General features: G+C 40.3%; 1 protein-coding gene across 7 annotated transcripts in view; it reads right to left on the bottom strand.

Moving 5' to 3' along the window:
- Macf1 (microtubule actin crosslinking factor 1) overlaps positions 1-18507 on the bottom strand; it is a 389588-nt gene that overhangs the window by 123778 nt on the left and 247303 nt on the right. For 4 of the 7 annotated variants that reach the window (XM_029554608.1, XM_029554609.1, XM_008850247.3 and 1 more), the window contains 7 exons: positions 11975-12124; positions 9692-9925; positions 8298-8516; positions 4674-5192; positions 3519-3695; positions 2495-2618; positions 193-401 (listed from right to left, as the gene is read on the bottom strand). In XM_029554608.1, the coding sequence (XP_029410468.1) occupies positions 193-401; positions 2495-2618; positions 3519-3695; positions 4674-5192; positions 8298-8516; positions 9692-9925; positions 11975-12124 (1632 nt within the window). Of the gene's footprint in view, positions 1-192; positions 402-2494; positions 2619-3518; positions 3696-4673; positions 5193-8297; positions 8517-9691; positions 9926-11974; positions 12125-14717; positions 14952-18507 lie in introns of all 7 variants that reach the window. The other 3 variants (XM_029554606.1, XM_029554605.1, XM_029554607.1) reach the window with 1 other exon arrangement.

Below are 18507 nucleotides of genomic sequence, written 5' to 3'. Positions count from 1 at the left end.
TTTTGAGATAGGGTCTCCCTACAGCCTCAGCTGGCCTGGAACTTACTATGTAGACCAGGCTGGTCTTAAATGCACAGAGATCCACCTACTTCTGCCTCCCAAGTGCTGGGATTTCACCTGTGACTTTTTTTAAAGTTACCACAGAAATGGCAAAAAACATCACTTATTAAAACACTCAGGATAGAGTCTTACCATGTGGTTGGCCAGGGCTTCTTGAATGACTCCTGATGAGAGTGATGCTGCCTGCTTCTCTTCCAGATTTTGTTCAACTTCCCTTATGGACTGCAAAAGGCTCTCCAGGCCTTCCTGGACACTCTGAGACTGAGCAATTGCCTTCTGTAGCAGAGCAGAGCGCTCAGCCAAACTACAGGAGAGGCTCTGAAAGCAGCTGAGTATGGAATCTGGAAAATCAAGGGTATGAGAGGAAACATGGGACACCACTTTCATAATTTGTTCTTAAAAATAGAAGCAGTTGTGGTACTTGGTATTAGTCTCTGACTGCTGCAAAATGAGCTTCTTTGATGAGTGGTGACTGGGTGGTATATTTGTCTGTAAATATAAGGACACATATTTTGCACATAATAAGAAATCACATTAGTAATGTGAGAGTTTTGGGGCTTTCTCTAAGATCTATGAACACTCTGGCCATGTGTATTAGGTTATACTACAGTATCACACTTGAGTTTCCTTCCTTTGAGTGGGCTTTTAGTCAAATTAGGTAGCTGTTGATTGCCCCCAAGACAAAAGTGCCACTACTACACCAATGACATATGCTGTGCTGGCAATGGATGTGGTATTTGGTTTGAAACAGAGTCCTACAAGCTCCTGGGAACCTGCTCATATGATTCTATGGCATAGGTGTCAGCATACACAAGACCCATGCAAACTCAGGCAGAGAGTAACCCAGCATAGAACTGGAAAAACGAACAGCAGACCCCAATCTTATCTAAAGGCATGTTGGCAACTGATTGCTGCTAGATGAGGAACATCTGATCTTCCTAAAACAAAGGGCTCTAGATAGGCTGACTAGACTCAGGCAATGGACTTGCCCTGGAGAACGGCTGGGGGCTATGGCAGCTAACAACTGTCCGTAACTCCAGTCCTAGGGGATCCGACAGCCTCTTCCGACCTCCGCAGGCATTGCACGACACGACACGGGAGCACTTACCTTCATGTAGGCAATGCACTCTTTAAAAAAAAAAAAAAAAAAAAAAGGAAGCAAGAGCCGGGTGTGGTGGTACACACCTTTAATCCTAGCAGGTGGGGCAGGTGGATCTCTGGGAGATTGAGGCCAGTGTGGTCTACATAGTGAATCCTAGGACAGCTGGAGTTATAGGGACACCCTGTCTCAAAAAAAAAATATGTATGTGTGTGTATGTATGTTTGTACGTATGTATATAGCAAGGTGTTGTAGTATATTGCTGTAATCCCAGCACTCTGGAAGCTGAAGCAGAAGGATTGAAGAGTTTGAGGCCAGCCTGAGCTTCATACTGAGTTCAAGGCTAGCCTGAGATACATACATAGCAAGAATCTGACCTCAAAAACCCTGAAAATAGAACCAGCAAACAAAGAACAAAAGATATTAAAACAAATAGAAGGAATATGCTTGAAGTCCATTACTACAGGAACCAAATTCAACAAACATTAGTTGTTTAAGATTGTGAGAGCCAGAGATTATGCAGGATGCTGAGGATTAAAGAATGTTAAGATAAAGTCTGTGGTTTCATTAAAACAACATAGGCAGAGGAAAACAACACAACTAACTATAAAAAAGTCCTAAGTGCCATATTGGCACAAGTCGTAGAGAAATTCAGAAAGAATTTTTTTTTCTTTTGAGTGATGGGGTAGTGGTTTAGGATTTTATAAAAGAAATAATCTTTCAGGTCTCTCTCCTTCCTTCCCTCCCCTTCCCCTTGACAAGTAAAAACTATAGATATTTGTGGTACACATATGATATTTTGAGATGCACATACATTATGGAATGACTAAATCAAGTTAGTTAACACATGTGCTACCTCACAAGCATACTTTTTGTAGTGAGGACACTTAAAAAAAATCTATCTTCTTAGCAATTTTCAAGTATATAATGCATTAACTAAAGCCATCATGATATATCTTTGAGTAAATCTTGAAGGATGAACAAAATTTCATAATTCATGGAGAGCACAACAAAATAAATTTTAGCAGCTAAGAAACAGGAAAAAACTTCAGGGCCAGTATAACTCAGAAATGATTTGTATATTTGTCAAATAAAAGAAGTGGGATTCGACTAAATGGCAGATGCTAAAAGGGTTGAAGTCAGAAGGTGAAATTATTTGATAGTGCAGTAATAGTTTACTGGAGAGTGAGCTCTTTGATGAGACCTTGCAAGAAGTGTATGTTGGCTACCCTTAGCTTAGTACTCCAGATACTTGTATGACACAGTGATATATACTGCAAAACAAAGATTCACAGTACAACTTGAGAGAGTTGGGTTACTGTTGCTGCTTTATACCTGCAGTGTCTTGAACAAGCTTAGGGTCCAGGGCTGGTTCTCCTTCAATTTCTAAGAGGTCATGAGCTGCTTTCTGGAGCTTTTCTACAGGTACTTGGTGCTCAGCCAACTCCTCCTGTAAATGCTGCTTATCCATAGAAAAACAAAGAAACAAACAAAAAAAAAACATCTCAGTAAATAATCAAAGGTGATCCTAGGAACCCAGAACTACTAACTATAGAGAAAAATTCTGTTTATCCACAGCCATGTATATTAAAATAGTTTACAAACTAGGGGGGCTAGAGAGATGTCTCAGCAGTTAAGAGCACTGGCTGTTCTTGCAGAAGACCCACCTTCAGTTCCCAGCACCCACATGGTGGCTAACAATTCCAGTTCCAGGGGATCTGACGCCCTCTTCTGGCCTCCGTGGGCATTGCATGACATGATGCAATTACACACATGCAGGCCATACACTCATACACATAAAATAAAAATAATAAAGAAAATATTTTTAAAATTATTTTAATTTTATGTATATGTGTATGGCCTGCATGTATGGAAGTGCACCTGTGCCACACAATCCCCACAGAAGTCAGAAGAGGGTGTTGGATTCCCTGGAACTGGAGTTATGGACAGTTGTGGGTGCTGGGATTTGAACCAGGGTCTTCTGCAAGAACATTCAGTATTCTTAACCTCTGAGCCATCTCTCCAGCCCTAAAGAAAATCTTTTAAAGAATTTACAAATTGGATCTTGTCTAAGGCATCTCAGCTACTGCCTTTAATCTTTGCAAATATTTACTTTTTTTTTTTTTTTAAGACAGGGTCCCACAGGGTCTCACTCTCTATCCCTAGCTGTCCTGGAACTCACTATGTAGACCAGGCTGGCCTTGAACTCACAAAGATCTGCCTGCTTCTGTCTCCCAAGTGCTGGGATTAAAGGTGGGAGCCACCACACCTGGCTACAATTATTTACTTTTTGTTGGTGCACTCTAAGCCATGCAATATAAGACTTTGACACACAAACATGGTCTACATCTGGGCTTACCTTTGTCATTGCAAGCTGCTGCTGCAGGACTCCAGGGTCAGAGGCAACTGTATCTGAGAGGAGCTTCTTCACATTGGTCTCACAAGTCAACATCCAGGCCTGCAGGCTGTCGGCACTGCTCTGGAATTGCTGATACTGGCTTAGCAGCATGTTTAGGTGAGAGCCCAATTGTGCACACTATGCCAAAGGAGGAAAAAGAAAAGTAGAGCTGTAAGGTCAGGCCAAAGGCAGGTTCCAGAACAGAGCCCAAAGAGCCAAGCCCTGATTGTTTCAGAGAACTTACTGCAAATTTCACATTAAAGTGTGACTATCTGTCATATTATTCCAATATATTATTCATTTTATCCTTAACCATAGTCCCAGGAAAACTTAATGAGTTGTATGATATGCCACCAAAAAAATACACATCAGGGGGCCGGAGAGATGGCTCAGCAGTTAAGAGCACTGACTGCTCTTGCAGAGGACCCGGGTTCAATTCCCAGCACACACATGGCAGCTACGAACAGTCCTTAACTGCAGTTCCAGGGGAATCCGAAGCCCTCTTCTGATTTCTGCGGCATTGCACGACACGGGTGTACTCACATACATGCAGGCAATACACTCATACACATAAAATAAAAATAATTAAAAAAAATGTTTTTTTCAAAAAAAAAAAAAAGAAATATACATCACGCTGTAAGCAAATTTTAGAATTGAAAGGCAGAAAAAGTATTCCTTTTGAGAGATTTGCAATATTGACAGAAAAGTTAATAGATTAGATTCCAAATGTTAAGAGGATGAGGGAATTTTGGATTTGTAGGAAAATAAGGATTTACCCTAGAGTGAGCTGTCCAACGACTATCGTTGGCTTAAGTCTTGCTGCACTGTATCTCTTAGAAGTCTAAGATGCTGGTCAAGATACAGGAAGCTGAGTACCTTCATCTTCACTAATGTGTGAGACATTCCCAGCACAGATGGGACCAAGTGTTAGACGATGGGCCCACATAGTCTACTTATATTTGTATAGCTCATAAAACCCATCTGCCGGTGGTCCATACTTCTTACCTCATCCATTATGTCCTATGGTTCATAATTTGAGCCTCAGAAACTACCCACAGTTGTTTGAGGGCGGCTGCCATAATTGTTTCCCTGGAGGCTGTTAGGGTGTCCTCTTACCTTTGAGTGGAGAGCAGTATATCTTTCTGTTGCATCCTTGAGCTTTTCCTTCACTAAGTTTCTGGTGGTTGATGGTTCCCCACCTTCCTCAGAGTTGTTTTCTGTGTCCAAGACTTTTTGTCCTGAGATAGTCACAAATCTCAAGTCTCCTTTGTGGGAAATGACATCCTCTGAGAAGCTTCCTTGCTGCCTTAGCAAGGAGTACAGGGCTTCAGAGCTGCTGCCTCCCTTATGCATGTTCTCCAGCTCTTTCTCAGAACGTTCTAGCCAACTTTCAAATTCCTTGTGGTCCTGAAGGAACTTTTGTAGTTCATCCCGGAGTGTCTGTACCTGCTTCAGCTCTGCCTCTGACTGGACCAGGGAATCTGCATATTGCTCCTTAAGCTCTCTGAGCTTTTCTTGCAGTGTCTGTCGTTCCCCAGGCGTGAGATTGTGGCCATGTTGGTCCAGGAAGGCCTGAGCTGCCTGGGTGGCCAAAATGAAATTTTGCTGCTGAGACAGCAATTCTTGGTGACGTGCCTGGTGAATAAACCCCCAAAACAAAGACCATCAATAGGAAAATGTGAACAATTTGATTATATCTCTAAATTTACATAAGATGAGCTATGTGAATGAAAAAAAAGATGTTATAGATCCTGACTAAAGCTATATAACATGTTAAGGCTTAGCCATGACTAAAATCTGACTTCTTTTACTATATCAAAGTCTACAAGAATGTACAAATGGCTAATATGTAACTATTTTCTGTAACAGAAAGGCTGGATAAGTGAAATATGTCACTTAGATGACCATGAAGACTGTTTGTACTAGTAAAGATCAGAAGATTAATTTATTATATTAAGAGTAAAGAGTACTTCTGAATAGTACTGGTAACCTGCACTTTTTTTTGGGGGGGGGGTCTTTTTGAAGCAGGGTCTCCCTGTATCCCCAGCTGTCCTCGAACTCACTATGTAGACCAGGCTAGCCTTGAACTCACAGAGATCCTCCTGCCTCTGCTTCCCAAGTGCTGGGACTACAGGCGTGCGCCACCATGCCTGGCTTAACCTGCACTTTTATTTGTATGTGTTCTGCCAATAGCTTATATTATGGACCATTCTTCTATTTCAATGGATGATTGTGGAGTACTGTTTGTTTTGAAATATGTTCTTTCTGGCTCAGTGGGGAAAAACACTTGTTGCCAAGACTGACAACCTGAGTTCCATCCCTGGACCGACATGGTGGAGGTAGACAAGTTGTCCTCTGACCTCCACATACATACTGTGGCACACATGAGGGCCCCCTGCCTCCCCAGTATATAGACATGATAAATAAAATATAATAAAAAATGTTCTTCCTGAATCTAATCAAAGAAAGTGGGAATTCAGTGTTCCTATGTATACCTCTATGAAAATATCCACAGAAAAATTACCAGCCTTTTTTTCTAGAATATTGCTCAGTTAGTTTCATCCTGTACCACCAACCAGCACCGTGACAGTTTTGGCTTCTCATATCATCTTAGGAAACCCTAGAGTGACAAATTCTGCTGAAACAGATGATAGGGGTAATATTTAAGCTTTGTCGTATGTCCTCAGTCTCATCCTCCATCTTGCCTGCATTTTGCTTGAATAGGGCAGTTACCTTTCTGATGTGGTGATGCATTGGTTAAGGTGACTAATTGTAGCCCACTGGCTGTCAGGAGGCATCCCTGCTCTATGCTGTTATAAGACTACCAGTCCTGTTCAGGGGGCACAGAACAGTGAATCTTCTAAGTACATAAGAGGCAGAAATGCTACTAATATAGAATAAAGCTCAGACAGGTCCTTCAACAGACTCCTGCAAACCAGCTTTTCTTTGTTACACCAGTATCACTACTGAAATACATGATCCACGTATAATGTAAGTGTCCTGAATATATAATCTGCTTTCAGTCATTCAATAAACTGGACTACACATGCCAGTTAATGTCTTAGGAGATGGCTGATCTCACTGGTTCTTTGCTCTTTTTCCAGTATCTGCCATATAGCAGATACTCAGTATTTGCTGAATGAATAAATGAGTAGATATGTTAAGAAATGGTTTCAGCTTTCAAACCTAGTGTCTTGAAGATAATATAGGCAAAAATAGAATATGGAAAACACTATAACGTAGGAAAAATATGCTAACTTTGGGAAGAAGTGAAGGAGTATTTTTTAGAGGACATAACTGCTAAGCTGAGGTCTGAATAAACAAACAAACAAACAAACAAACTGGCCAAGAAGCTTGCTCTTTAACACTTGAGAGGAAAGAAGAGTCTAAGAATATGCAAAGACTCGGGAGAATGAGAATGCAGTAGCTGAGACTCAAGTGTGAAGAAGAATGAATGATGAGGTAAAATAGGACAGATTCCAGGGGGAGGGTGGTACTCAGGATAGTAAACTACATTAAGAGATTGGACTTGAACTTGAAGGCAAAGGAGGGTTAAGCAGGGAATGGAATGGAGGAAAATAGCCAAAAGGCAAGAAGGTCAGTGGAAGCTATAAAAATAATACAAGTGAGAGCTGACAGTGGTCTAAAGAATATACGGGAGAGTGATGGAGAGAAAGGAATATAGGATGATAACTAGTTCAGGCAATTAAGTGGGAATATAGGAAGGAAAACAGGTTTGAAGGGGGGTTGCATATTACAGAGAAAAATAATTCTGTTTTCAGATTTACAGGTTGCAGAGGCGTGTGTGTGTGTGTGTGTGTGTGTGTGTGTGTGTGTGTGCGTATGTGTGTGTGTTCATATGGGTAAAGGTTAAAGGTCAATCTCAGGTGATTCCTCAGGAGTTGTTCACCTTTTTTTTTTTTTTTTTTTTTTTTTGGTCTTTTTGAGACAGGGTCTCCCGGTAGCCCCGGCTGGCCTAGAACTCTTTATGTAGACCAGGCTGGCCTTGAATTCACAGGATCCTCCTGCCTCTGCCTCCCGAGTGCTGGGATTAAAGGCATGTGCCACCATGCCCAGTGTCACCTTATTTTTTGAGTTACTATCATTTGGACCTGGAACTATGTTAAGCTAGCTTCCCAGCCCCAGGGATCCTCTTGCCTCTTTCTTCCCAGTGCTGGGATTACCAGCATGCACCACCATGCCCAAAGTTTTAATATCAGTTCTGGTAATCAAACTTGGGTCCTAGCCAGATGTGGTGGCACATGCCTTTAATCCCAACACACAGGAGGCACAGGCATAGGGATCCCTGAGTTCAAGGCTAGCCTGGTCTACATAGGCCAGTTCTAGGCCTCCCAGGGCTATATAGTGAGAGCCTGTCCCAAAATAAGTGAGCAAACAACCCCCAAAACAAAAACCAACCAACAAAAAAAAATAAACTTGGGTTCTCATGGTTGTGGAGTAAGCACTTTACTGACTGAGCTACCTCTCCACCCCAGTAAAGCATATTCTGAAAGTTGAGAAGAAGGGGATATGCCTGGGAGCACAGCAGTATCTCAAAGGCTAGCCAAAGGAAAAGAAGGATGATTAGAGCAAAGTAGTGTTATAGAAACTAGAGGAGAAAGCATTTCAAGAGGAATGGCCAACAGTGTCCAAGCTGCTGAGCTAGCAATGACAACACAAACTAAGGCTAGAGTAAAAGACGTTTTCTACAACACAGCAAGGGTAAGTTAACAGTCTTACCTTCACCATTTCATACTGTCTGTCCAGTTTCTCTGGGGCTTGGTTCAGACCCACATAACTATCAGTTACATCCAAGGATTTCTCCAGGCTAGCTCCAGAGAACTGCTCTATTCCTGGAAGGTTGGTGTATAGCCGTCTGTCAGACCTCACAGAGGTCACCCAATCCAAGAGAGCATCAATCTTCCTCTTGTTCTCTGCCAGATCCTCTGCTGCTTTACTCTGAAAGTCAGAGGTACTCCAGTGAGAATGCCTTAGATATTCAACTACCAATCCACAGGTTAAATAAACAAAAGGGGTAGCAAAGCTTTGGGCTAATGAAAAAGTAATGTTCTATTCTGAACATAAAGGCCTTTCTATACAAAAAAGACTCAATACCTTCTAAAATCTATGGAAAATAATTATTTAAAATAAACTCTAGATTTTATTAATATCTCATTGCTTCAAGAAAAAAACCCTCAAAAAACAAAACAAAACAAAAGGGGCAAATCTTAGGATTTAAAAAGGTCCTCTCAGGCCAGCAAGGTTTCATGAATCTTCTATTTAGAGGCAATATACTGGTTTGGCAGAGTAAGAAATAACATAGACACAATCAATTATCTGGCTGTTCTTTCCTGAAGGAAAAACAGACTTCTTTCATCTTTATCTCAGCCAAACAGAACACTTAGTTCTTAAATTTGCCTCTCAAATCTATTTACTAGCCCTTTAAGTATTTTCCGGAGATTCGTATTATTCCATAGCCCCCTAGTTTTAGTAGTACGGCTGCTAGAACCATTGATCCTGCAATTGGCGCTTCTACGTTAATTAAATAGGTTATGCTAAGTTATACATTCACATATTTCAACATTCCTCTTCAGACAACTTATTTCTCTTTTCCATGTTCTTTACCTCTTTCATTAGTGTGTCAGAGTTGAAGTTAAACAAAGGATTCAATTCAACCTGTGAGTGCTGAGTAAGACTATTTAAGACCTTACCTTGTTTTTGGTTTCTTTTAGTACCATAATCCGCATTATAACTACAGAAGCTACCTGAGGATAAAGCCTGTGGCTCACGAAGCCTTCACAGACATTTTTCCAATATCCTTAGATCACCAATTTAGATTCCTGTCAGGAACATACCGTCTGCTTTTTCAACTCTGTAGCATGACACCCTAAGTTCTTTCAATCAGCCAAAGTACAGAGTTAGCAAGTTTTAATTTTGTCTTTGGTAAAATATACTTCTTACCAACTCCTTCTGACCTCTCCTTGATATTTCTTGTAATAGAAAAGATGGACTCACAAACCTGCTCCTAAAGTTCTTTTTTGGGATGATACAATTTCTGTAAGATATCCCTCATCTTCTGTGTTAGGTACAAAATTATTACTGTGGAAAACCATCAAGTATAGCAGTCTGGCTACCTTTTCTGTCTCCTGATGTAAGGCTGAGGTTACTGCTTCCTCTAACTCCTTCTGGGCCACCCGTGTCTGTTCTTGGAGAAACTCATATTGCTTCTTAGCCTGATGAAGTTTTTCCTGAAGAGCTATCGACTCCTGGGGACTCAGTTTGCTCTGGTTCTCTTCCAGGAACCCTTCAATGTCTTTGACCGCAGTGGTAAATGAAGCAGAATGATTCTGAATATCATCCTGTAAATCCTTAACACACAAAAACAGAGATGGTCATCTTCATCTTTGTACTTTTAAGTTCTCTAACAATGTATGGCTGGGATGGCATATCTGCACATAGTCTCTGGCTTATGATAATCATTTACTTTTTTGAGACAGGGTCTCCCTGTACCCCTGGCTGGCCTGGAACTCATTATGTAGACCATACTGGCCTCAAACTCAGAGATCTGCCTGAATCTGCCTCCTAAGTGCTGGGATTAAAGTGTGCACCACCACACCTGGCATTTACTTAAGGTTTACACTTAAAGCAATTAAAATTTAAAATATTAAAGTCTTAGCAAATACCCAGTACAGACAAAGGGGAGATTGTCTACAGTATGTTGGATAGCAGAAACTTTCATTTGGCAATGAGTTATCTGCAAAGAATATTCTTTCCATAAAAGAGTTGGTAGGGGCTGGCAAGATGGTTCAGTGACAAAGTACTTGCTGTGCAAGCCTAATGATCTGAATTCAATCTCTAGAACCCACGTTAAGGTGGAAGGAGAAAACCAACTCATACATATACATCATACATCTACAATAATAATAATAAATAAAAATAAATTGAAATGAAAAATAGCTGGAACTGGCAAGTGGAAAAAAAAGATGGCATGATTCTAGCAGAGTTGAGGCCTGCCAATCTTTTCCACAGTAGACCAACCCATCTCCATGGTTTTACTTTGAAAGGTTTTAGTTCTTCATGGTGAATTATGGTTTAAAAGTATTAAATAAAAAATTCTAGAAATAAACAGTTACTAAGTTTCATATTGTACACCATTTTGAATCGAGTGATGAAATCTTACTCCTGCTGGGTATGGTGGTACACGCTTTAAATCCCAGCACTCACCAAGCAGTTCTCTAACCTTTTGAGGCCAGCCTGATCAACACAGAGTTCCAGGTCAGCCACAGCTACATTGTGAGTACCTGTCTCAAAAAAACAAACCAAAACAATCTACCTCATCATGTTCTGCCCAGCCTGAGATGTGAACCATCTAGTATATCCATGCTGTACACGCTACAGCCAGTTACACATAGACGCTATCTTGGTTATCAGGTCATCTGTTGTATTACAGTGCTTGCACTTTTTTTTTTTTTTTTTTTTTTGGTCTTTTTGAGACAGGGTCTCCCTGTAGCCCCAGCTGTCCTGGAACTTACTATATAGACCAGGCTGGCCTTGAACTCACAGAGATCTGCCTGCCTCTGCCTCCAGAGTGCTGGAATTAAAGGCGTGAACCACCATGCCAGGCCTACAGTGTTTGCATTTTAAGAATCCTTATTTCATTTAATAAAGGCCAAGAGTAGTAACAATCTTTATTATAGTACACTGTTATAATTGTTCTAACTTCATTTATGGATACAAATATTTATTGTGCTCAAGTTATACATTAAACTACCAAATGTATGCATAAGAGAAACAGTATATAGAGTTCACTACTACCTGTTTTTAGGCATTGACTGGAGGCCTTAGAAAGTACCTACTCCTTTCTTTAGATTTTGGCAGACAAGGGGGGACTATTATAATCTCCCAGTTATCATTCCTTCTCCTTAATGATGCCTACAAAGCCTAGATGATAAGCAGCTACCAATATTTCTCACCTCTTATAATCTTCCTCTTATTTTTTGTAGTTCAGCCTAGGTAGCTTTCTTCCAGTTCTTGAATATGTTATGTTCAATCCCATTCCTGTCATAAAACTGATGCATAAGCCTCTGTCTGGTATATTTTCTTCCTCCTAGCTCCTATATATCAGTTGCTTCTCAGTTTAAGTGATATTTCTTCAAGGTAATTTTTTCTAATGCCCTCAAGTAGACTGTCTTTCTGGCACATGTTTTCATGGAACTTCACCTTTATACATATAATAGCTAACAATTAGCTGTTCCTTTCTGTGATAAATTGCTTACCTGTCTGTCCCCATCACCAGACTGTAAGCTTCATGAGGGCAAGAATGTCTGTTTACCAATAATGCTGGTACTAAGCATTGACACATAGCCTTAATAAATACATAGAGAAGAAATAACAAAAAGGGATTCATTCACACTGACCTTCAAGTCATTCTGGTTCTTTTGCAAAGCAGAAAGATCTTGTTGAGAGGTTTTGCCTTGGTGGCTCACCAGTGCTCTTTCTGCCTGTTCTACCCAGTTGCAAAGATCTTCCAGTTTCTGATGGCAGGTATTTTGCTGTTTCTGAAGAGTCTAATTAAAATGCAAAAGAGTCAAGAAATAATCAATAACTTTCATTTACAAATAAAGGATAATTCCCTGAAATATAAAACAGAATGATTATACCTCAAAGATGAAAAACTTGGTGGAAAATAGGAATGGAAAAAGGCACAGAAATCATACTCGGGAAGCTCCCCCATCTGGGTAGCCTGTTGATCTGGGTCTGCAGCTGGAATGATAATCAGGGATAGTTTTGGAGAGATGCTCCCAGTTCACATGTGAATTTGGGAGTTCCATTGCAGACTATTATTATCTTTAGAAATGGACAAAAGTGAAAACCACACATGACAATGGTGATGATAGTAATCTGTGATTCTGACAGTTTCTTCCTATAGAACCGGAGAACATACTACACATTTAATCAGATATGGAAAAGTAGAAGAATTATAATAAAAAGTAAAAAAATCAAGGGTCACAAAAATTGATAAGCCAAATGAGCTTCTTAATTATTGAGCTTACTTTATAAATCAAATGTCCCTCAACTGCAGAAAGTCATTAAACAGAATGATTATATGCTAGGCTTGAGGAATGTGATTTGACTAATTTGAGAAGAAAACTGCCCCAAAATAGCAACTGGTTTGGGTATCCATACCAGTATCAATGGAAAAGCCAGGCCCAAGGGGAGAAAGGGAATATGTTTCTGTGCCTGATCCTTTCCTCAGCTCTCATCTCAGTTCCATGACAGAGGAGCACCTGACTGAGCAATAATTGAGCATGATATGTTCTCCTGACCATCCTTCTAAAAACACTTTCCATCTGAACCTATCTTCTGATGGCATTTTAGTCACCTGCACTTACAAACAGGTGCCCACACTGGCCCTCTCTTCCCCTTAAGAAAAACAGAGGGGCACTGGAAGAGAACTCCTAAGAGCTCTTCAGCTGTAAAACAGGATCTTCATGGGTTAGGATGAGTGCAGACTGAATCTGAAAAAAGCAAAGCAAACAAGTTAACACAGACATACACACACATTCAGAGCAAATATAGAGAGAAGCAGAACATTTCTGACAATAGCAAGGTTAATGCACATTGTGGAATTAATTTCATGCTCAGAATATTCACATGCAATTCTAGCACCTCCTATAGCTCACGGAACTCCCTAGACCAGGACTATTCTTTTTTTAGTATTTTATTTATTTTTATTTTATGTATATGAGTGTATTGCCTGCACGTACGTGCACCCATGTCATGCAATGCCTGAAAAGAATAGAAGAGGATGTCAGATCCCTTGGAACTGGAGATACAGAGGGTTGTTAGCTGCCATGTGAGTGCTGGGAATTGGACTGGGATTCTCTGCAAGAGCAGCCAGTGCTCTCAACCACTGAGTCATCTCTCCAGTCCCAGGACTAGTCTTAAGATGGCTCAGACCAATCTGCTTTATTAATTACCTAGAGACCACATTATGGTACCTAAATTACTAGGTGACAGTATTGTACACTTGCAGATTTGGAAAGTGACGTAAAACATTTCATTAGGATTTCATTTCAATTTCAAATTTCAACATAGTTGAAATAATTACGTAGTAGTGGGAAACATGTGGCACTGACTAACCAAATTTAAGAAATTTAACTCAAAATCTCAATTATATTCTGCATAATACAGGAGCCTGAGACAGATTTACTGGTGATAATGACAATTCTATAATTTTGCTGTACACCAACTTTATTCAAACAGCAGAAATAACAAAAACATTACTCAAGATATTCTAAGGTTATGATTTATTAGAAATTAAAATATGGGACTGGAGAGATGACTCAGCAATTAAGAACACTGGTTGTTCTTGCAGAAGACCTGGGTTCTAATCCCAACACCCACATGGCAGCTAACAACTGTCCATAACTCCAGTCCCAGGGGATATGACAGCCTCCTCTGACCTCCACGGGCATTGCATGACATGGGTGAACTTACCTACATGCAGGCAATACACACATACACATAAAATAAAAATAATAATTAAAAAAAAAGAAATTAAATTATGTTGAATTTGAGTTTTACAGAAACAAAGAAACCATCACTCCTGCTTTCACACAGTTTTCCATGACTGGGCACTTCAGCTTTAAGAAAAGTGCTAGAAAATAACTTAAAAATTGCTAAAAAAAAAAAAGATTATTCTGATAAAATATTTTGTCATCTCTATAAAGATTTTCTAGGAATCTTACTGTAAACCATTAAAAAGCCCCAGAATAAAGCTGATTTTTCTGAACCATTCTTCTCAAGTACGCAGAGTACCTAGGTGTTCTTCACAGCTCTGAAGGAGAAAGGAACGTAAAGACAGGGCTAGCTGTAATTTTCATGTGGAAATTGGGACAATGAGACACAACATAGGCTCACTAAAACAAAACACCTGCACATGCAATTCACACACAAACATATATTCTTAACATACACACATAAGTGCCAAAGACAGCAATCTCTTAGACCAGAACCATACTGGCCTGAATGACATGAAAATTTGAAGGTGGAAGACCTAGGTTCCTGGAATCATGATAGTTGGAGGTTGGACAGAAAACCCCCAAACAAAGAACATCCCCCAAGACGAACTGAGCTCAGTTGCTGGTTCAGTCTGACCTTAACCTGGGCTTCCTGCTGGATTTGTTGAAGATGGCCCCTCAAGGCATCCATCTGAGCTGTGGTCTGTTCCACAAGCTCCTGGAAGGACCTCTGTAGTTTATTCAGAAGCCTCAGTATCTGTCGATTTTGCTGAGGGGACAAGTCTTGTGTATGCTCAGAGACAAAGAGCTGAGTATCAAAAGTAAGAGCATCCAGTTGAGACTTCCTTTCAGTCATAGACTGTTTCATATCCTAAGACAAGTACGGAGGGAAGGGAAAAAAAGAATAAAATTTTTATCTCTCTATCCATGAAAAAGCTATTGATTCTAGGGGGCTGGAGAGATGGCTCAGCAGTCAAGAATAATGGCTGTTCTTGCAGAAGACCTGGGTTCGAATCCCAGCACCCACATGGCAGCTAACAAATATCCATAACTCCAGTTCCAGGGGATCTGACAGCCTCTTCTGACCTCTGCAGGCACTGCACGACACGGGTGCACTTACCTACATGCAGGCAATACACTCACACATATAAAATAAAAATAATAAAAAAAAAAAGAAAAAGCTACTGGCTCTAATAAAAGAACTAGGAGAATTAAAGGTTAATTTCCTATAATTTTATAATTGGCACTGATGGATCTAGGGCCAAAGTAGCACTGAAAATCTCTCTCATTTTTTGGTCTTTCCAATTCCAAAAGCAAAGCATAAATTGTCATTGTGCTTCCTTTACTGGACTTTGATTTTCAAATACAGCAACCTTTCAATGATTTATATTTACAGAATAATACTATTGTTAATCTAAAATACATATAACTTAGTTTTTAAATTATTATTATATTATTATTATTTGCAGTACTGGGAAATTAAATCTAGGGCTTCATGCATGCTAGGCAAGCACTCAACCATTAAGCTATAACCCTAGCTCTTCCTGAATTTTTTTTTTTTTTTTTTTGGTCTTTTTGAGACAGGGTCTCCCTGTAGCCCCAGCTGACCTGGAACTCGCTATGTAGACCAGGCTAGCCCTGAACTCACAGAGATCTCTGCCTCTGCCTCCCAAGTGCTGGGATTAAAGGCATGTACCACCACACCCGGCATTCCTGTATTTTTTTATTTTAGGGTCTTATTAAGCTGTTCAGGTTGGCACTGAACTCATTTTGTTAGCCCAAGTGGGCTTTGAACTTGTGATGCTCTTGCCTTAGCCTCCCAAGCTGCTGGAATTACAGGTCCATGCCATTATGAATGGTTTAATTAAATAAAAAAGGCTTTGGAAAACATAACATAAATTTTGGTCTGAGGTATTCAGCTGTACTTTCTTAGGTTTAAATCTCTATTTTTATTTGTGCAGTGGTTTATTGGTAGGCTAATAATGAGAAAATAGGCAACTTATTTATAATTCACTAAGATCTGATTTTGAGAGTGAAAAATGCTGTTTTGTATATTTAAAAAATTGTATCATAGCCAGGCGTGGTGGCTCACACCTTTAATCCCAGCACTTGGGAGGCAGAGGCAGGTGGATCTCTGTGAGTTCAAGGCCAGCCTGGTCTACATAGCGAGTTCCAGGCCAGCTGGAACTACAGGGAGACACTGTCTCAAAAAAGAAAAAAAAAAATTGTATTATTAGTTGTGTGTGTGTGTGTGTATGTGTGTGTGTGTGTGTACAAAAACAATGTGTGAGTGAGTGCAAGTACGCATGTACATTGGTTTGAGTGCAGTTTCAGAGCACAACCTTCAGGAATCAATTCTCTCCTTCCACCATGGATTCTAGGAATTAAACTCTGGGAGCCAGACTTGCATGGCAAGTTGCTTTTACTAGCTGAGCTGTCTCACTGGCCTTGTTTATATATTTAAATTGAGAAGGATTGCAGTCAGACTTTCTTATGTAATAATATAATATGCAGTTTTCCTGCCTATATCTCTATTACTTTTTTCTTTTTTTTCTTTTTTTCTTTTTGGTCTTTTTGAGATGGTCTCTGTGTAGCCCCAGCTGTCCTGGATTCACTGTGGAGACCAGACTCGCCTCAAACTCACAGAGATCCGCTGGGATTTAAGGCATGCACCACCATGACCAGCTTTTCTTTATTTTTATGTGTCTGTGCGTATTGTATACATCTATGCAAGTACATCCGTGTCGTGCAATGCCCTCAGAGGACAGGAGAGCATTGGATTCCCTGGAACTGGAGTTATGGACAGTTAGCTGCCATGTGGGTTCTGGATTTAAACCTGGATCCTCTGGAAGAGCAGTCAGTGCTCTTAACCACTGAGCCATCTCTCCAGCCCTCCTTTATAATATCTTATTGAACAGATATTTTCTGATCCTCTCTCTCCCAATAAAATTTTTGAATAAAGTTATGAAAGAAGAAGAAAGGTTAACTCTTGCAGAATGAGGGCAACATACATAGCTGATTATAGAGAAACCTTTATGTCCACTTCTTGAGAAAAAGGGAGAAGACAGAAGAGGAAAAGGGACAACATTAGTTCCTCCTGAGTCTCTAAAGAGTTTACAAGAGAATGACATCTCTATATAACATAAAACTCATGAACTAGTATTGGTATCTAGTGATTTATGATTTATAATCATAAATATAGCAACAAAAAGAAAAATGGATTGAATATAACAATAACAAAAATAGAGGAAATTTATGTTTCATATACATATATATAATATATATAATAGCTTCAACTTTCTCTCATCGGTTAATAACAAGAATGAATTAGTTTGGAGCTTATCAAGAAGAAAAGCATCTCTCTAGTTCTGGACACAGTGACTTCCTGGCTAAATCTGATCTGCAAACCCTAAAGTTACAATGTATTACCTGGCCTTTTACAGAAAAAGTTTACCAACTCACACTCTAGGTCAACGATCAAAAACGATCTAGAAGGGGCTGGAGAGATGGCTCAGCAGTTAAGAGCACTGGTTGCTCTTGCAGAGGACCAAGGTTTGATTTCCAGCATCTACATGGTGGCTAACAACTGCTCATAACTCCAGTTCTAGAGGATCAAATGCCCTCTTCTGACCTCCACCAGGCACTGTATGACAAGGGTGTACTTACACATATGCACATACACATAACATAAAATGAGTAAGTTAAGAACATAGCCTCACAGGCCTTGAGTCCAAGCAATTCAGTTGAGAGAGACAATTTACTATATAGAGAAAGCAATACTGTTTTTTAAAATTTTATTTATCTATTTATTTTTATGTGTTTAAGTGCTATGCCTGCATGTAGGTAAGTATACCCATGTCATGCAACGCCTGCGGAGGACAGAAGAAGCTGTTGGCTGCCGCGAACCAAGACTCCGACCAGCAGAGCTGAGGAAAGGACAACACGGACGCCAAAGTGAGGTTCAAGCAATTCTCTCTCTCTTATTCTTCGTCATCCCACAATATATACCCTCATCAGATCCATCCCACAATCAGACCGTCACACGGAGCCAATCAGGACATGAGCACGGGGCTAACATGCAGACAGAACAGCAAATCATTGGGCCACACAATAGAATCATGCTCGGTGATGTATCATGTCAGGCAGGCTGCGCGTGATCAAGCTTACAGCGCTTGCGCCCGTTGGAGCAAACAAGTGAGGGTCACGAGGCTTGGCAGCCAGCCAGGGTGCCATCTTGGCTGGCTTGACTGCGCCCGCTTCCCACAGTTGGCTCCCTTGGAACTGGAGTTACAGACAGTTGTTAGCAAGAACAGTCAGTGTTCTTAACCGCTGGGCTCCAGCCCCAAGAAAGCAATATTGTGACAGTGATAAGTAACCCAACTAGCCATGCCAAGAGACTCCTTGTAGCCAAGTGAAAAATGAGAAAA

The sequence above is a fragment of the Nannospalax galili genome, unplaced genomic scaffold (assembly GCF_000622305.1).
Source record: "Nannospalax galili isolate Female #2095 unplaced genomic scaffold, S.galili_v1.0 scaffold944, whole genome shotgun sequence".
Taxonomy (NCBI): domain Eukaryota; kingdom Metazoa; phylum Chordata; class Mammalia; order Rodentia; family Spalacidae; genus Nannospalax; species Nannospalax galili.
The sequence above is the reverse complement of the archived record's forward strand: the minus strand, read 5'-3'. Positions and strand labels throughout refer to the sequence as shown.